At 41.2% G+C, this 18,799-nt stretch overlaps 1 protein-coding gene across 2 annotated transcripts; it reads right to left on the reverse strand.

The window, feature by feature from the left end:
• Positions 1-77: 77 nt before the first annotated feature.
• Positions 78-17,007, reverse strand: Tex28 (testis expressed 28). Of its 2 annotated transcripts, NM_001126488.2 has the most exons (5): positions 16,989-17,007; positions 15,942-15,974; positions 10,117-10,841; positions 1,461-1,596; positions 113-619 (listed from the first exon to the last, which is right to left on the reverse strand). In NM_001126488.2, the coding sequence occupies exons 2-5, from the start codon at positions 15,951-15,953 to the stop codon at positions 263-265; spliced, it is 1,230 nt and encodes a 409-aa protein (NP_001119960.1). In that variant the 5' UTR covers positions 15,954-15,974; positions 16,989-17,007; the 3' UTR covers positions 113-262. The 2 variants fall into 2 exon arrangements, with proteins under 2 accessions (XP_017174027.1, NP_001119960.1); XM_017318538.1 differs by lacking the exons at positions 15,942-15,974; positions 16,989-17,007 and having other exon boundaries at positions 78-619; positions 10,117-10,847.
• Positions 17,008-18,799: the final 1,792 nt, after the last annotated feature.

Consider the following 18,799-nt stretch of genomic DNA (forward strand, 5'->3'; position numbering starts at 1 on the left):
AATACAGTGTAGGCAAAGACACCAGAACATATGTGGGGTTTTTTTTTCCACTTTTAATCCAGTCCCTGTGTCTGTAGATATTATGAAAAGAGCATGGAAAACTGGAAGGAGAAGGCAAGTTGGCATCTGCAATGTATCTCACTGGGCTTGCAGTTACAGAATTAAGAAAATGAGAGCAACAAAGTAGCTTACTAAAGAGGTCTTACTGGATGCCCTCAACAACTGAAAGGAAGAAATTCGGGTGAATGGCACTTCTTGCCCCTCAGTGTCCATCTGATGGAGGCTTAGCATCCTTTAAGTCTTGTCTCCACTTAAAGGGGACCCAGGCCTGCCAGTCAATAATAGAGATGACATGGCGCTTCTGCCAGGCCAAAGTCCCAAGCCCAATGATCATAAATACAATGAAGATGCGCAGGCGTGAGCTGAGCAAGGGCAAGGGGCAAGAACACAATGTAGAGACCACGACCAAGAGGATAGTGGTCAGAGTGAGAAGCAGGCTTATGAATCTGAACAAAAAGTCCTTGGGACGGGTTCTGAGGCTGGCCATCATCTCCAGTTGGGTAGCTTGCTGTAGAGTTTCTAGCTTGGTTATTCTGCTCTTGAAAATCTCCATTACATCCTGCAGGGAACATACACACATATACTCACCAGAAGCCAGACAGAAATGTGCTTATCTAATCTAGTAATTTATTTGTTTAGCGGTGTTCAAGAAGTACTGTTAAGATGTTTTTTCTGTTTTTTCCTTCCTTGTTGATTTATTTATTTGAGACAAGATCTCACTGTATAGTTCCAGGTGAGCCAAAACTTGTTAGATAGACCAGGCTGTTCTCAAACTCAGAGATCTGCCTGCCTCTGCCTCCCAAGTCCTGAAATTAAAGGCATGTGCCATCATACCTGATGAGTTGAATTTTTTAGAAAAGATGGGAAGAACCTCTTGGGTATGCCCAGCAGAGACAGACTATTGCTGTGGAATGCTGGGCTGATGGGTCCTGGTGAGAACTATCTACTGCTGAGACTGAAAACCTAGGTGAAAAAGGTCTAACCAGGAACAGGAGTAGGAGCTATGAGTATGGAAAAGACTGAGGGGCAAAAAGCTAGACCCCAAGAAGAGATTCCCAAAGGCTTTCTCTCTACTAGCAATGCAAACACCCCAGCATTCCTTGGGTTTGTCAGGCCTCACTCCTGATTTATAGGACACAGATTCCAGGGTATGAGTCAGTAATTGACCCTACAAGATTAGAACCACTGTCCAAAGTCTCCAAAGCACCTTGGCTGCATGGTAAGGAGTGGAGTTCACACAGGCATGCAGGGTGGACACTGCTGGCTCTAAACCAGGTTACTATTGTACTGTCAGGCCAGACACAGCTCTATATCTTCTCTTGTCTTGGCTTGGGCATATCCAAATACATCTATTCATCCCCATATCCTTCTCACTAGTCCTTTCTCCCCAGTGCCCTCACCCATATTTCCTTGGCTCTTTCATAGGACAAATAGGCCATTTTCTCTTCAGTGCATGCCAGATGCTGTTTGAGGTGGCAAATCTCATCCAGGTATCTCTGCAAGTGATCATTCACCTGTTTTTCCATCAGTGATTGTCTAGGATGCAAGAGAGAAAGTAACACTCCCTCTGTACCTTTACTCAGAGCTCATGCTGGCAGTGAGTAACCCGAAGCTAGATTTACTAACAACATCCCTACACAAACATACACACACACACACACACACACACACACACACACACACACACACCTAGGATTCTGTCAAAGGGGGCTGGATCTTCTATCTCTGCCTGGGAATACTTACACTACTTTCACTAATAGATCTTATTAACAATTATTCTCTACTATTTTACCAAGTGTGCAATAGACTAGAAAGTATAGAAATTAAATTTTAAGCTATCCCCCCAAATGCTCCCAGGAGCAGTGTTGAAGATGCAGTATCTACTCCATAAATGAATATTTATTATAAAGACCTCATTGTGTAAAGTTCCATTTGTATGCAATCCACAAACAAGTCATATGAGTGGGTGCCAGGAACTGGGAACCAGGAGTGACAAGGAATGACTGCTAGTAGGGCTTATTGTTTCATGACATGCAAATTAAATCTCAACCCATATATTAAAAAATATAAGCAAAATATACTACCTCTTATATTTACAAACATAAATAAGAAAGTATTATAACACACATGGAAAAGATTAACACCTCAATGAGGGTAGTGACGTCAGACAAAGAGGCTGGAGTAAGAGGTACCAAGAGAGTGCCCCTGAATCTCTGTGTGAATGCATGCAAGCTTATGTGTGTTACTGAGTTTGAAACCTGGAGCCTCACACATACGAGGCAAACATCTGACTAGTCCATACAACTGGATGCAAAATTGGATAATAGATTAACTCTGAATATACTAAGACCGCACTAAAATTGTATGCTTTGGTGGGAAGATAGAATTGGTGACTCCTCCATGAAGCACATAGAAAGTCAGGGTTGCCACCAAGGTCAGGGGGGAGAGTCACACATGATAGGACCTGGATTCAATCTCTAGTATCAATCACAAACAAAACAAAGCAAAGCAAAACAAGCTTTACCCTGTCTAACATAAATAATTTCTTTCAAAGGTACAAGTCTTGCCCAATTTTGAGAAGTGACTATTAGCATCTTCAATTAGAATCCAATGCCTTTCATTTTGGAACTGAAGTCCAAGACTGAGAGCTAGATACAGAGGGGGATGTAGAACAGACATGGTAGTTACTATGTCACCCCAAGCCAAGGTACAAAGTAAAGCCATGGGGATTAAAATAAAAAAGGGGGGCATGTAAGACAGGAGGATTCCTATGATAGTTGACACACCTAGAGTCCAAATTAGAAAGTATTTGAAGAAGGTATAATGATAACAAGCATCAGATATAATTGGATAGTGAAACAGGCAATGAAGATAGTGCTGATAGAGTAAGAACACAGATCAGGAGCTTGAGGCAGGTGATTATAGGGAAAGAGCAGAGTGGAGGCTGGAAAACTGAAAACTGGGGTGGAGCGAGTAGCCAGAGAGTCATGAGGATGGATGGAAAGAAGTCATCAGATCTGGGGACTGATAGAATCCAATAAGCTATGTGGGATGAGTTATATGAAAGACACTGTATGCCTATCATCCCACCTAAAAATCCCATGTGGTGTCTGTCACACACCTCTGATTCCAATACTCCAGATAGTAAATTAGAAGACAGCCTGGGCTACAAATGAGGGCTATCTCAGAACAAGTAAACAAATCTCTAAGGAGCCTAACAGGCTTGGAAAGCAGATACTGCTGTTGTTAACCCATGGTCAGAGAGATTCTATTCTTACTGCTCTTCTAGAGGACTTAAATTCAATTCCCAGAACCCACATGGTAGCTCACAACTGTCTGTGACACTAAACCCAGGGGATCTGACCCCTCTCTGAAGACTGCACTCACATGATGCACAAAAACTCATGCAGGCAAAACACATAAAATAGAAAATAAAATCTAGCTCTCATCTCTCACTAATGAAGCTTCTTTTTTAAGTAGATTTGGATCATTGGAGAAAATCACAATTGGTCAAAATGCAGAGATCACTGACTGTGGGTGCCTGTCCCCAAACAATACATTTGCAATACAACCCCTACACTTAAGGTTCAGGGAACATGATAGAAGAGGTGGCAGAAAGATTGTAAGAGCCTGAGGACTAAGATGGGTGCTTCAAGATAATCTTCTAAAAAGAAAAAGAAGAAGAAGAAGAGGTGGAAGAGGAGTAAAAGGAGAAGGAGGAGGAGGAAGAAAAAGAAGTTGAAGAAGATGATTTGGAGAATGAGTGCATCCAGGAAGCTATTGGACAATAATAAAGAATGGGTATAATGATGGTACATGAAATTTTCTTTTCTCTTTTTTTCTTTCTCTTTCTTTCTTTCTTTCTTTCTTTCTTTCTTTCTTTCTTTCTTTCTTTCTTTCTTTCTTTCTTTCTTTTTTTTCAAGACAGGGTTTCTCTGTATAGCCCTGGCTATCCTGGAACTCACTTTGTATACCAGGCTGGCCTTGAACTCAGAAATCCGCCTGCCTCTGCCTCCCGAGTGCTGGGATTAAAGGAGTGTGCCACCACACCCGGCTATGAAAATTTCTAAGAAATAAGAAAAAAATATATAAAAAATAAATGGGTAGGTTTGGAGAAAATGGTTCAGGACTGGTTTTGAGATCATTTCACCCTAAGAATAGTTCTAACACTTGCTTGGACAAGCCATTGAATCAATTTGTACTTTAAAGGTTGATAATAATAATGAATAATATTAAATTATGAAACTCTTACTAAATTATCATAACTATGAAGTGGCAAGGTAAAGATCCCAGTGGGTTAATGAAGACTAAAGAACATATAACAGAGGAATGAGAAACTCTAGGAGTTTGGACAAGGATAGTAACAAGAGAAGTCAGAGCTTGAAGATGCCAGGGATACATAATGTCATGGAGGACTGGCAAAGTTTCTGCTATGACTATGGGATAACTAACTGACTGGAATAGAGTAAAGGTAAAGGCCACTGGACCTGAGAGTCTAAAGTGTCTAATGGGATCCTTGACCTTTGTACCAGACTCTGCTACCTCTACTTACCCCAGAAGGAGTTCCATGTCAACTGGCATCAGATTCATCAATCCAACATCCTCCATTCTCTCTCCTCCCCCATGACAGTCTTAGATGTTCCAGTCACCAGCTGGTGCCTACTGTGCTTTCTTTGTGAAATCTACAACCAACAACTTGAGGCAGAATGAGCTGCAGGACTTGGCTGATTGAGGAATTCCCACATGTAAAGGTCTTATACAGTAGGAGAAACCAGCAAAAGAACAAGAATAAAAAGAGGTTTCAGAGAAAGAACAACATTTAAAAAGCATAGTTGAAAATGAGTAAAATTACACACAGCATCATCACAGCAAAACCAATGAACACCAAAACAGAGCAAGTTCAAGGTTAGCCAGAGCTACACAAAGAAAAACTGTCTCAAAACAAAACCCTATAAACTCCAAAAAAAAAAAAACAGAGGAAAATAAAAGTGATAATATTCAAAACACCACCATCAAAACAGCAGCAGCTAATGGACCAGCATGACTCCATCTTAAGACTAGAAGACATCTTATTACAAAGTCAAAATAAAGTCATTCCTGTTTTCTGCAAAACTTAAGTTTGGCCATGTCTTGACCCACTTTCTGGAATTTGACATGTTTCACACACTATACTCTAACCATACCCTGACTCCACCCTGATAAGATGTTCTGTCAAATAATTTTCAGATGTCCTGAAAAGTTAGTTCCTATGTAACCAAAAACCCTTAGAAACCTCCTAGCCTTGCAGTTTTTTGTGCTATATAAACCCCACTTTCTCCTATATTCAATGCTATTCTCCCAGACCTCACTACAGGGAGATAGGCCTGTCTAACAGAAAATAAAGCTTGTTTAATTCGACCAAAAATTTGGGTCGATGGTCTTTATTCTCATTTGTTAGGATTAATACAGCATTTTCAACACAAATAAGAGAAGCCAAAATGGATGGTTTTCCATATGCATAGCATTTTTAAAAAATAAATTCTAACCCAGAATTCTAAGTCTAGCAAAGATATCCTTTAGAAGTAAAAACGGTATACAATGGCTCTGCTGGTAAAGGGAATTGCTACCAAGTCTGACCGCCTGAGTTCAATTCCACATGGTGGAAGGAGAGAACTGACTCCTGAAAGTTTTTCTGTGACCTCCACATGTGCCCACATACTTATAGGAATAAATAAATTTAATAATAAAAAAACTTTTAAAAGGAGAAAGAGAACTAAGTATGAGCATTCATCATTCTTTGCTTCCTGACTATAGGTAACCTTAAGCTCATTCTGCCATGAGTTTCCTAAAATGGGGAACTTTACCCTCAAACTGTGAGCCAAAATAAGCTCTTTCTCCCTTGAGTTTGTTAGGACTTTTTTTTTAATATCACCACAAGAGAAAAAGTAACTTGTACATCAACACCTTGGAAGCATTCCAAGATAAGGAAGCCAAACATTTCATAAAGAATGAGTGTGGATTATAAAGAACTAAAGAAAATAGTGCCTCACTTCTCCTCTGCTAGCTGAGGCTTCTGCCCAATTGCCATGGAGGACCCATCAGAGATATTTGACCCAGTTGTGGATCCAGAAACTCCTCGTGAAGAGTCCTCCCCACAGCCAGGTCTTGAAAAAGCTGACCACCAACCCCAGTGCCAAGTAGTTAGTACATTGTTGCCATCATTGGATTGAGAACAGATCAGTAAAGAACAGAAGTGAAAAAAAGCTTAGGGGAAGTTCAGAGTGCCTTTCCCAGAAGGGTCCACATGTTATTGTTGATGCAGAGAGATCCTGTAGTAAGGATGAAAAGAGTTATTTGGATTGAGAAAAAAATTAAGAAGTCTTAGTGGAAATTAGTATAAAGAGAAGAGTGAGCTAAAATAGGAAAAAAAAATAGGATAGTCAATTGAAGTTGTACGCTGCCCTTACTGCTAATAATGCAATGCAGCAGATCTGAAAGCTATTTTTCTTTCTTTTTTATTTTTTATTAATTATTTTATTTATTTACATTTCAAATGTTGTCCCCCCCCAAGTTGGGGATAGTCCTGGGGCTAATTATATTTGATGTTAATTCCATTCTCCTGTGAGTGGCTGTGAACAAGGAATGTAAACCTGCTGCCCAACTTAATTTGTAAAATACCAGGAGAGCTGATGATTGGGCAGATAAAGGGGAGGTAGGTCGGAAAATGGGGAGAGAGAAGAAGGAGAAAATGGAAGAGGGAGAGGACACAGAGGAGGAGGAAGAAGAAAAGTGGAGCAGAAGCACATAGCCTGGAGAAAGGGTAAGTTCTAAGGGGTCTCATAGATGGAGAAGATGGTAGTGTAGCAGTAGATCTGCCCAATCTAGGCGCACAGCATGGATTCATATTAATTGAGTTTTGTGTTCATTGCCGGGGCATATTTGGGTTGGAGATATTTACCACAATACCTACCCCTTCACAGTTCCCCCTCCACGAGCACACCATCATATCTCCCCTTCCCTTCACCTCTAAGAGGGTGCTCTCCTACCTGCCCACCCAGTCCCACCTCACCCCTCTAGAATCCCCCCTTTTCTGGGGCATCAAGCTTCCACAGGACCAGGTGCATCCCCTCTCACTGAGCCCTGGAGAGATGGCTCAGCCATTAAAGGCTAGGCTCACAACCCAAAGTTTTGGTTTTTTGCTTGTTTGTTTGTTTGTTTAAGATTAAAGTTTTCCTGGTGCTGAAGTATCTCCTCTAAACTTGTTAACCTTTAAATTATATAGAATGTGTGAAGTTTGAATGCACACGAATGACTTTTGACCCATAAAAAGAATGGGTCTAAAGTATTCTGTGAGCTTTAGAAGCCTCAAGTCTGGGGTTAAGGAAGAATGTAAATAGAATATGGGATAGTTTGGTTTAGAAGGTAATTGAAATAAACCTTTGGATGTCCTAGTTTGCAGAAATTTTTAATAAAGGCAACCTTGTTATCTTATTTTTTAGAAATAAATACACAGAACAGATTAAAATGAATCATTGGCATTTGGGAATTGTTTTTACATGTGTATGTGTGGGCATGAACACTCTAGTGCATGTGGAGATCAGAATGACTTGTCAGTATTTCTCCACCCATGGGATCAAACTCAGAATGTCAGGCCACCAGACTTTGTGGCAAGCACCTTCAGTCACTGAGCCATGTAGTCCCCCACCATAGTTGAATATCCCAACCAATGAGAACATGATAAATGTACAACAAATACATGTTCCTAAGGAAATCCTCTATCTCTAAATCCTCATTGGTGGAATAACTTGGCACAGGCAGGTGTTTGTGGATTTCAAGCTTAAAACATCTATAGGATTCTAGCTGGGGGTTGCAGTTCAGCTCCCCAGTATGGACTATATGGATTGATCAGCCTTGGGGTGTGTGGTCAATAAACCATCTCTGTTTGACTAAGATTGGTGTCTGAGTGGTTTGTGTGATGATTCCAAGACCCCAACAGTTATAGACATCTGATTTTTTTTACAAGAAATGTAAATATGGGCTGATGAGATGGCTCAGCAGTTAAGAGCACTGACTGCTCTTCCAGAAGTCACGAGTTCAAATCCCAGCAACCACATAGTGGTTCACAACCATCCATAATGAGAAACAAATAAACTTATGAGCCCAAGCCAGCAGGGCCCGGAGTGAGGGTGGTCTGAGCAAGTGGGGCCAGAGCAAAAGGGAGTAGGGAAAGGGGGGGATGTAGATGTGTGTGTGTGTGTGTGTGTGTGTGTGTTAAAGAAAAAGAGCCCCTTCAACAAACAGTACTGTTAACACTAGAATAATGGAACTTAGTTCCTATCTCTCACCCAATTAAAAACAAATCAATCTCAACTGGATCAAAAACCATAATGTAAGACCTGAAATGCTGAAATTATAAAAGGAGAGGGTAGAAAATGCTTTAAGATAATAGACATAGTCAAGGACTTTCTGAATAAGACTTCCAAGTCTTGCTCAGCCATGTAAAGAATGGAATGACATGGTTCCCACCCCTGGAATAGAGCCAGCAGGGCATGGACCTCCACAAGTGTTGATGGTTGCAGTAGGCATAAGACTTGTTTGTATGATAATGTACATAATTTCATTCCTCCTTCAAGGAATGTTCTCTCTACCAAGGTTACTGACTCCATGATAATCAGAAACAACGTAAGTCCAAGAGGTGAGGATGTGGCTAATGTCTCAGCAAAATGGTAAATGCTGAGACCTTCAGAACAGCTCTTAAGGTTGTGGGAAAGAACTCTAAAAACATAAGTTCAAAAATATATAATTTCTCAACTATGCAATATATAAGGATGCAGTACGAATTATTTGAGGGGCTTCTCAGACTTAGAAAAACAGAGGCAACTGCACTATGAGCCAGCTTGTCAGAAAGATACCAAGGAAGGAGAAAAAGAATTACTTAGAGAACTAGCACAACACTTTTAGAATGTTTTCTAGCAGCTATCCAGAGAAGGCTGTCTAAAGAGTGAACATAGTTCTTTTAGAATGTTTTCTGGCTTTTTGATTTTGATCAAAAACCCAAAAATTACTTTTAGAATTTTTCTAAAATTTCTGGATTTGGTTAGAAAATTCAAGAATTTTTATAGTAGCTTTTTTGACTTTGACTGGAAAATCCGTGAGCTATCCAGAGAGCTTTTAGAATTGTTTTCTAGCAAGAGAGCTGTCTCAAGTAGAGAGAGCTCTCAAGAGAGCAACTACAGAGAGCTATCTACAGAGAGCTTTCTAGAGAGCCATCTTGAACAGAACACGGGCTCTCAGCTTGGACCCATAACTTGACTTCAAGTCCTTCCTTCTCTTGCTAAGCTGTTGAGGAGACTTGTATTAATTAATGGTTGCCTATGGTGATAATGACATGAGACGGAGCAAGGTACACAAGGCTTGTGAGATACCAGAGAAGGGACTCAACAGGACTGCAATGAGTCCATTGAGGGATTATATTTTTGTATTTTGATGTTTGTTGTTTTAAGACAGGATTTTATTATGTATCGAAAACTGGCCTTGAAATCACTACATAGCAAATTCCTGGCTTGCTTCTTTTTAAGTTAGTGGATCTCTGTTTTGCCTTAGAGAAAAATAAATAAATTCAAACCATAGCATACTGAAAACAAACATCCAAGAAAGGTAGTCACTTTTGAACTGAATATCTAATACATCTAGTGCTTAACATACTTTAGTTCAGATTGAGTCTCAACAAACTTTCCCAAGAAATGGGACATAGGGAGCAATTGCCTTTCTAATACTAATGGTCTGCTAAGCTCTCACGGCACTTGGCTGCCTCTATTGCTCCACTACACCAAGTAGACTCTCTAGCAGGTACCCTAATTTAGCCAGCAAGGGACAAAGCATGAGGCAGCAAGAAAAGAACCACTCATTCCATTGTAGGTAACAGTCACCAAAGAAGAGCACAGATCTGTTCTTTTCATCTGCCCTCACCCTGACTCTGTCCCTGGTTCCTTCCTAACCCTTCATAGGTGAATCTCAAATTATCTCTTGACTGCTTCTTAGCTTGGGAACCAAAATGTAAAAGGGAGCTTTCCTTACTTGGTTTTCTTTTCCTGGAGTGACTCCAGTATCCTCTGCACATCAATCATATGACTTTCTTTGAGGCTTTGATGGGATACCTGAAAGCTAGCATGGACCTTCTTGGCTTCTGTCAGTTCTTCCTTCATCTTCTGCAAAAGCAGCTTTTGTTGCTGGGCCACATACTTTTTGTCTGAGAATTTCCTCTGTTGCATTTCTGATAAGTGACTCTCTAGAGTAGAGGACCTAGCAACGTTGATGGGCAGGCTATCTTCCCCACCTGGCTTGGACAATTTGGAATATGAAACTTTCCCACTTGGCTGCTTATGGCTGTCCAAGCCACTGCCCACTTTCAGCACTGAGCTTGTGGGACTGCAGCCCTCTTCCAGCTCCTTCAGCTGCTGATGACACTGATAGAGTTTTCGTTCAATGTGAGCAATAGTGGCAGAGGTGCGCTGGTTCACCCTCTCAAAGGCCTTCCGGATGTGTGGGGCCTGGTGCCGGTCAGCTTTGGATACCAGTTTGAGGTAGCTCATGGTATTTTCATCCCTACTGGCCTTCTCCACTCTCAACTGCTCTGAGAGGTAGAAGATTCGATGCTTGACACCTTCCCTCACATTGCGGGCAAGCTCACCATCTGAGAAGCTAGTGTGACTACTAGGGCAATCCTCACAGAAGGAAGACAGAGACCTGTAAGAGGGCAGGTTGGTGGGGAGGGTTGCACTTGAGCTCTTGGTACTTTCCACCTGCATTGAGAAACAAGAAAACATACAACAGGTGCCATGTGAGCTTCAATTAGAAGATATGAACATGTATGGAGTCACTTCAGAAAAATACATGTGTGCATAGACAGTAATGAGTATATGATTTGTATATTCACAATGAGCCCAATGCAGACTGTGGGGAGGTGGGGTTCATTTTCTGGGCCCCAATTCCCCACTTTTCAACACCTACTCCTTGCAATTATCCTACTACAAATCTCAGATGGGTATAAACTGATGTCTACATCAGCCTCATCTGCCCTTGAATCTCTTTTCCTAGTATCTATTCCAAGAATTACCAATTATGTCTCTCATTTATTAGGGGCTGTTCTTATAAAGTAGCCGTAAACTTATTCCCAATAATCAGTGCAGCTTCTGTATTGCTATTTCTGGAAGATAGGAGGAGAGGAAGGTAGAGAAATTTCTATGCTAACAGATTTATTCATTCATTAAATCATTTGTCCCACACATCATTTACTGAGCATTAATGAGACAAGGTAGGCAGGGAGTCAGATGAGGGCAATGCACTACTATACAACAAAAGAAATAAACCACAACATTGAGGTTTATAAAGGAATCTTACAAGCATATGGGTGAACAGAAGAAACCAAACAAAAGACTTCACATGGTATCTTGTTCTGTTTGGATAAATTTTAAGAGCATGTAAAACTAAGTAATCTTGCATAGGGATGTCTACATAGGTGACAAACTATAAAAACAAAGCTTAGTCATGAGTATCATAAGTAAGTGGAAACTTAAGGGTTCTTTGGAAAGTCAGTTGTGTTGGATGGTGTTTTGTTGGGGCAAACATATGAAGGCATGTTTTCCTGAAGTTGACACAGATGAATGGCTAAGGCAGACTCATGAAGGAACTTTTAGCGGAAGCAGTCACAGGAGAAAGGATGTTCTGCTAACGCAAGCACATAAAAGGACACATAATGAAGGATTCTTTGTAATAATGCACATATATTGATCCACCTTATATTGCATAGCTGAGCTCCATTTGTTGGAATTCCACAGAAATGCACCAAAAAACTTCTGGTGGCATGCTACAATTTCTTGCCATTACTGAGGACTCAGGCTGATTGGTAGAGTAATGTCAGCTAAGACAAATACACATGCTGAGGCAAGACACATGGTGAGGCAAGACCTATGGAGGACACATGATGTTTGGCGGGTATAATAGGGATAAATGGACAGTGATGAAGCCTGAGCTAGGCTTGCTTATAGAGTTAGCTGTGCAAAGCTGTTTGGTCTCATCTTCGCTGATTGTCACTTTGCTGAGAGAATCACAGCTAAGAACTTCTCTTCGCATCCCTCTGGGTACATCCTGCTGACTTGTGCCTAGGCAGAGTCCTGGTTGTCTCTGCTAGGTTGTGCCACTGCTGCTGATTTACATCTTCTGTCCTGACTCTATCAAGTTGGACCTGGTATCTGTGAAGTGTTTGTGAATGGATCAAGCAGCAGCTGCTGCTGACCTGTAAACAGAATTGCTGATTTCTAGACAACACAAATGGGAGTTGCTCCAAAGAAACTTTCTAAACAGGTCCACTTCCCCCATATCCTTTCTTTTCCACTACCTCTGGTAGATGGTGGGTTAAAAGGGAGGTTAAAGAGTTTAAGAACCATCATTAAAAATAAGGTTTGAAAAAAATTAAAGTTACACATGAGCATCAAGAGGAGGATTTCCCTGAAGGTGGAAGAAAGGGTTATGACTATAAGGGAGGTGGAGACAACAATTCTTGGTCTGGAAGAGAGTTACTTACATGTTTACCTTACCATTATTACTTTTTACAGGCATTAAGAACATCAATTCATAATCAGCCTCCAAACGCTGACACCATTGCATACACTAGCAAGATTGTGCTGATAGGACCCTGATATAGCTGTCTCTAGTGAGACTACGCCGGGGCCTAGCAAATATATAAGTGGATGCTCACAGTCAGCTAGTGGATGGATCACAGGGACCCCCAATGGAGGAGCTAGAGAAAATACCCAAGGAGCTAAAGGGATCTGCAACCCTATAGGTGGAACAACATTATGAACTAACCAGTACCCGGGAGCTCTTGACTCTAGCTGCATATGTATCAAAAGATGGCCTAGTCGGCCATCTCTGGAAAGAGAGGCCCATTGGACTTACAAACTTTATATGCCCCAGAACAGGGGAACGCCAGGGCCAAAAGGTGGGATTGGGTGGGTAGGGGAGTGGGGGGGGGGAGGGTATGGGGGACTTTTGGGATAGCATTGGAAATGTAAATGAGGAAAATACCTAATTAAAAAAAAGAACATCAATTAATATTTTTGGCTGTGAACCTGGCCTTTAATGGCTGAGCCATCTCTCTAGTCCAAGAACAAGTAAGAAATGGGATCTGCATTTTTTATCTCCTTGTACAAAGCTCAAGTCCAAGTGGATCAAGGACCTCCACATAAAAACAGATACACTGAATCTGATAGAAGAGAAAGTGGGAAAGAGCCTCGAACACATGGGTACAGGTAGAGCTCCAGCCCTCTGTGCACCTTCCCTGCCAGAGGAGAGCTTGCCTGCAGAGAGTACTCTGACCACTGAGACTCAGGAGAGAGTTGGACTCCCAGGACTGCTGACAGAGACTAATAGAATCACGGGAGGAACAAGCTCCAGCCAGAGATAGCTAAAACATCTAACACCAGAGATTACCAGATGGCGAAAGGCAAACATAAGAATCTTACTAACAAAAACGAAGACCACTTGGCATCATTGGAACCCAGTACTCCCACCACAGCAAGTCCTGGATACCCCCAACATACTCGAAAAGCAAGATTTGGATTTAAAAATCATATTTCATGATGATGGTAGAGGATTTTAAGAAGGGCATTAATAACTCATGTAAAGAAATAAAGGAGAACACTGCTAAACAGGTAGAAGCCCTTAAAGAGGAAGCACAAAAATCTCTCAAGGAATTACAGGAAAACACTGCTAAACAGGTAGAAATCCTTAAAGAGCAAACACAAAAATCCCTTAAAGAACTACAGAAAACACAACCAAACAGGTGATGGAATTGAACAAAACTATCCAAGATCTAAAAATGGAAGTAGAAACAATAAAGAAAACTCAAAGGAAGACAAATCTGGAGATAGACATCTTAGGAAAGAAATCAGGAACCATAGATGCGAGCATCAGCAACAAAATACAAGAGATGGAAGAGAGAATCTCAGGTGCAGAAGATTCCATAGAGAACATCGGCACAACAATCAAAGAAAATGCAAAATGCAAAAAGATCCTAACTCATCCAGGAAATTCAGGACATAATGAGAAGACCAAACCTACGGATAATAGGAGTAGATGAGAATGAAGATTTTCAACTTAAAAGGCCAGCAAATATCTTCAACAAAATTATAAGAATAAAACTTCCCAAACCTAAAGAAAGAGATACCCATGATCATACAAGAAGCCTACAGAACTCCAAATAGACTGGACCAGAAAAGAAACTCCTCCAGACACATAATAATCAGAACAACAAATGCACTAAATAAAGATATAATATTAAAAGCAGTACGGGAAAAAGGTCAAGTAACATATAAAGGCAGGCCTATTAGAACCAGACTTTTCACCAGAGACTAGGAAAGCCAAAAGATCCTGGACAGATGTTATGCAGACCCTAAGAGAACACAAATGCCAGCCCAGGCTACTATACCCAGCAAAACTCTCAATTACCATAGATCGAGAAATCAAAGTATTCCAAAACAAAACCAAATTCACACAATATCTTTCCACAAATCCAGCCCTTCAAAGGATAATAACAGAAAAAATAACAATACAAGGACGGAAACTACGCCCTAAAAAAGCAAGAAAGTTATCCTTCAACAAACCTAAAAGAAGACAGCCACAAGGACAGAATGCCAACTCTAACAATAAAAATAATAGGAAGCAACAATTACTTTTCCTTAATATCTCTTAATATCAATGGACTCAACTCCCCAATAAAAAGACATAGACTAACAGACTGGCTACACAAACAGGACCCAACATTCTGCTGCTTACAGGAAACACATCTCAGGGAAAAAGACAAACACTACCTCAGAGTTAAAGGCTGGAAAACAATTTTCCAAGCAAATGGTCTGAAGAAACAAGCTGGAGTAGCCATTCTAATATCGAATAAAATTGACTTCCAACAGCGTCAACTAACCTGGACCCTTGGAGCTCTCAGAGTCTGAACCACCAAAGAACATACATGGCTGGACCTAGGCCTCCCCACACATATGTAGCAGATGTGTAGCTTGGTTTTCATGTGGGTCTTGAACAACTGGAATGGGCCTATCCCAAAAGCTGTTGCCTGTCTGTGGGATATGTTCTACTAGCTGGGCTGCCTTGTCTTGCCTCAGTGGGAGAGGAAGCACCTAACCTTGCAGAGACTTGAAGTGATGGGGATACCCAGCAACCCACACACACCTACCCAGAGGGGGAGGGGGAACGATTGTGGGAGGGGGTGACCGGGAGGGAGGTAGTGAGCAGGATGTAAAGGGAATAAGTAAAAAAATAAAATTATTTTTTAAAAAAGAGAAAGAAATGGTATCTGATAAAAGTTTCTTTTAAATTTTTATTTATTTATTTATTACATTTCAAACACTGCCCCCCCCTTCCCAGTCCCCCATCACAGAGACCCTCCCCTTCTCCTTTTCTTAAGATAAATGTTTATGCTTTCTGCAACTTTGTGCACATATGCCAGATTCTGCAATTTTAAAAAATGTTTTAAATGTTCAATAGATGGATTTAATAGATTTTATATGACTAGAGAAAACTGATAAATAGTAAAACAGATCTGGAAAAAAAAGGTATCTGGAATCTAGCACAGAAGTGTACAGAAATAGAAACTTTAAATAGTAAAGACAGAAGACAGGATGAGGAGCTCTATCAAAAATCTTTTCACTGTACCAGTGTGAGAAGCCAGAATGAATATTTGAAAAGAACTTATCTTTAGAACTAACAAAAGTCACAAATCCACACATTAAGAAGTTTAATAAATTTCAGGTAGAAAAAAACAAACAAACTCAGAAATAGATCTGTCTCAAGAGACAAGGTATTACAACCAGAGGTGCGAAATATATTACCTTTAAAACCATGACTTTTAGACAGCAATCTGACTTCTTTTTTTTTTTTCCCATTTTTTATTAGGTATTTAACTCATTTACATTTCCAATGCTATACCAAAAGTCCCCCATATCCACCCACCCCCACTCCCCTGCCCACCCACTCCCCCTTTTTGGCCCTGGTATTCCCCTGTACTGGGGCATATAAAGTTTGCAAGTCCAATGGGCCTCTCTTTCCAGTGATGGCCGACTAGGCCATCTTTTGATATATATGCAGCTAGAGTCAAGAGCTCCGGGGTACTGGTTAGCTCATAATGTTGTTCCACCTATAGGGTTGCAGATCCCTTTAGCTCCTTGGCTACTTTCTCTAGCTCCTCCATTGGGAGCCCTATGATCCATCCATTAGCTGACTGTGAGCATCCACTTCTGTGTTTGCTGGGCCCTGGCATAGTCTCACAAGAGACAGCTACATCTGCGTCCTTTCAATAAAATCTTGCTAGTGTATGCAATGGTGTCAGCGTTTGGATGCTGATTATGGGGTGGATCCCTGGCTATGGCAGTCTCTACATGGTCCATCCTTTCATCTCAGCTCCAAACTCCGTCTCTGTAACTCCTTCCATGGGTGTTTTGTTCCCAAATCTAAGGAGGGGCATAGTGTCCACACTTCAGTCTTCATTCTCCTTGAGTTTCATGTGTTTAGCAAATTATATCTTATATCTTGGGTATTCTAGGTTTGGGGCTAATATCCACTTATCAGTGAATACATATTGTGTGAGTTTCTTTGTGAATGTGTTACCTCACTCAGGATGATGCCCTCCAGGTCCATCCATTTGGCTAGGAATTTCATAAATTCATTCTTTTTAATAGCTGAGTAGTACTCCATTGTGTAGATGTACCACATTTTCTGTATCCATTCCTCTGTTGAGGGGCATCTAGGTTCTTTCCAGCTTCTGGCTATTATAAATAAGGCTGCTATGAACATAGTGGAGCATGTGTCCTTCTTACCTGTTGGGGCATCTTCTGGATATATGCCCAGGAGAGGTATTGCTGGATCCTCCGCAATCTGACTTCTTAATAGCATCAATAAAATCAAGAATAGTATCCTCAATACCAGAAGAGATATACTGTTGGAGAAAAATAAATTAAGTCAAATTCAAAGAATTGGAATTCAGAATGTCTTCAGACTTTTCAGCACAACTAGAGGGGGATGAAGTAATGCACTTGAAGCTTGAAGGATAAATGATTTCCAACCTAGAATTTTATACTAAAGTCATTTTCTATGATAGGGACTCTTTTTTTCCATTTTCTTCCTTTTCTCCTCTCTCTTTTGCTTTTCCTTTGCCTTCTCTTCTATTGTCTCCCCCACCTCTAATTTCTTTCCCATCCTTTTCCATGCTAGGGATTGGACCCAGGGCCTCATATGAGGTAAAACTTGCTGCCCACATTCCAAATCCTAACTATGAATGCACAGGGAAACATTTTCAGACATGAAAGAACTCAAATAGTTTAATTCCTTTATAATCTTTCTCCAGATTTTTTGTTTCTTTTATTTATATTAATTAATGTATTTTTACACTCTATATTTTATTCCCCCTCCCCAGTCCACTCTCCGACTGTTTCACATCCCATACCTCCTGCCCACCCACCTGTCTCCACGTGAATGTCTCCAACCCCCACCCCACCTGACCTCTAAACTTCCTGGGGCCTCCAGTCTCTTGAGGGTTAGGTGCATCATTTCTGAATGAATACAGACCTGAGAGTCCTCTACTGTATGTGTGTTGGGGACCTCATATTGGCTGGTGTATGCTGTCTGTTTGGTGGTCCAGTGTCAGAGATCTCGGGGGTCCAGATTAATTGAGACTGTTGGTCCTCCTAGAGGATCGCCCTCCTCCTTAGCTTCTTCAGCCTTCCCCAATTCAATAACAGGGGTCAGCAACTTCTGTCCATTGGTTGGGTGCAAAGATGCCAAAAATATACAATGAAAAAAAAGAAAGCATCTTCAATAAATGGTGCTGGTCTAATTGGCTGTCTGTATGTAGAAAAATGAAAATAGACCCAAATTTGTACAAAGCTCAAGTCCAAGTGGATCAAGGACCTCAACATAAAATCAGACACACTGAATGTAATAGAAGAGAAGTGGGCAAAAGCCTTGAACTCGTTGGTACAGGAAGAAATTTCCTAAACAGATTTTTTGATTTACAAAAGAGGGTGCTGGATGCAGGGGTAAAGAAAGGAAGGTGGAAAGAGAGAAGAAAAAAATCATTTTTTATTTTCCAGATGATAAAAAGAAGAGCCTGTGCTCATGACTGGACAACAGGTCAGAGGGGGGAGAGAGAGGGAGAGAGAGAGAGAGAGAGAGAGAGAGAGAGAGAAGGTTCCTTTGGGGATAAGGAAATGGCTCAGTGGGTAAATTGTGGGCCTGATGCTGGATCCCCAGAGCTGGACAGGAAGATCCCAGTGGCTTACTAGCCAGCCATCCTTAATTGGAGAGCTCCGGGTTCAGTGAAGGTGGAGGAGGAGGAAGAAAAGGAGGGAAGGAAGGAAGGAAGGAGGGAGGGAGGGAGGGAGGGAGGAAGGAAGGAAGGAAGGAAGGAAGGAAGGAGGGAGGGAAGGAGGGAGGGAGGGAGGGAGGGAGGGAGGGAGGGAGGAAAGGAGGGAGGGAGGGAGGAAGGAAGGAAAGAAGGAAGGAAGGAAGGAAGGAAGGAAGGAAGGAAGGAAGGAAGGAAGGAAGGAAGGAAGGAAATGCTGGAGGCGCTAGTACTAGAGATTGGTCAATGGTTAAAAGTACTTGTTGCTCTTTCAGAAGACCACAGTTTGGTTCCTAGCACACATGTGGTGGCTTACAAATATCTGTAACTAATTCGAGGGGATCTGATGTC

This window comes from Mus musculus, chromosome X (assembly GCF_000001635.26).
Source record: "Mus musculus strain C57BL/6J chromosome X, GRCm38.p6 C57BL/6J".
NCBI lineage: Eukaryota > Metazoa > Chordata > Mammalia > Rodentia > Muridae > Mus > Mus musculus.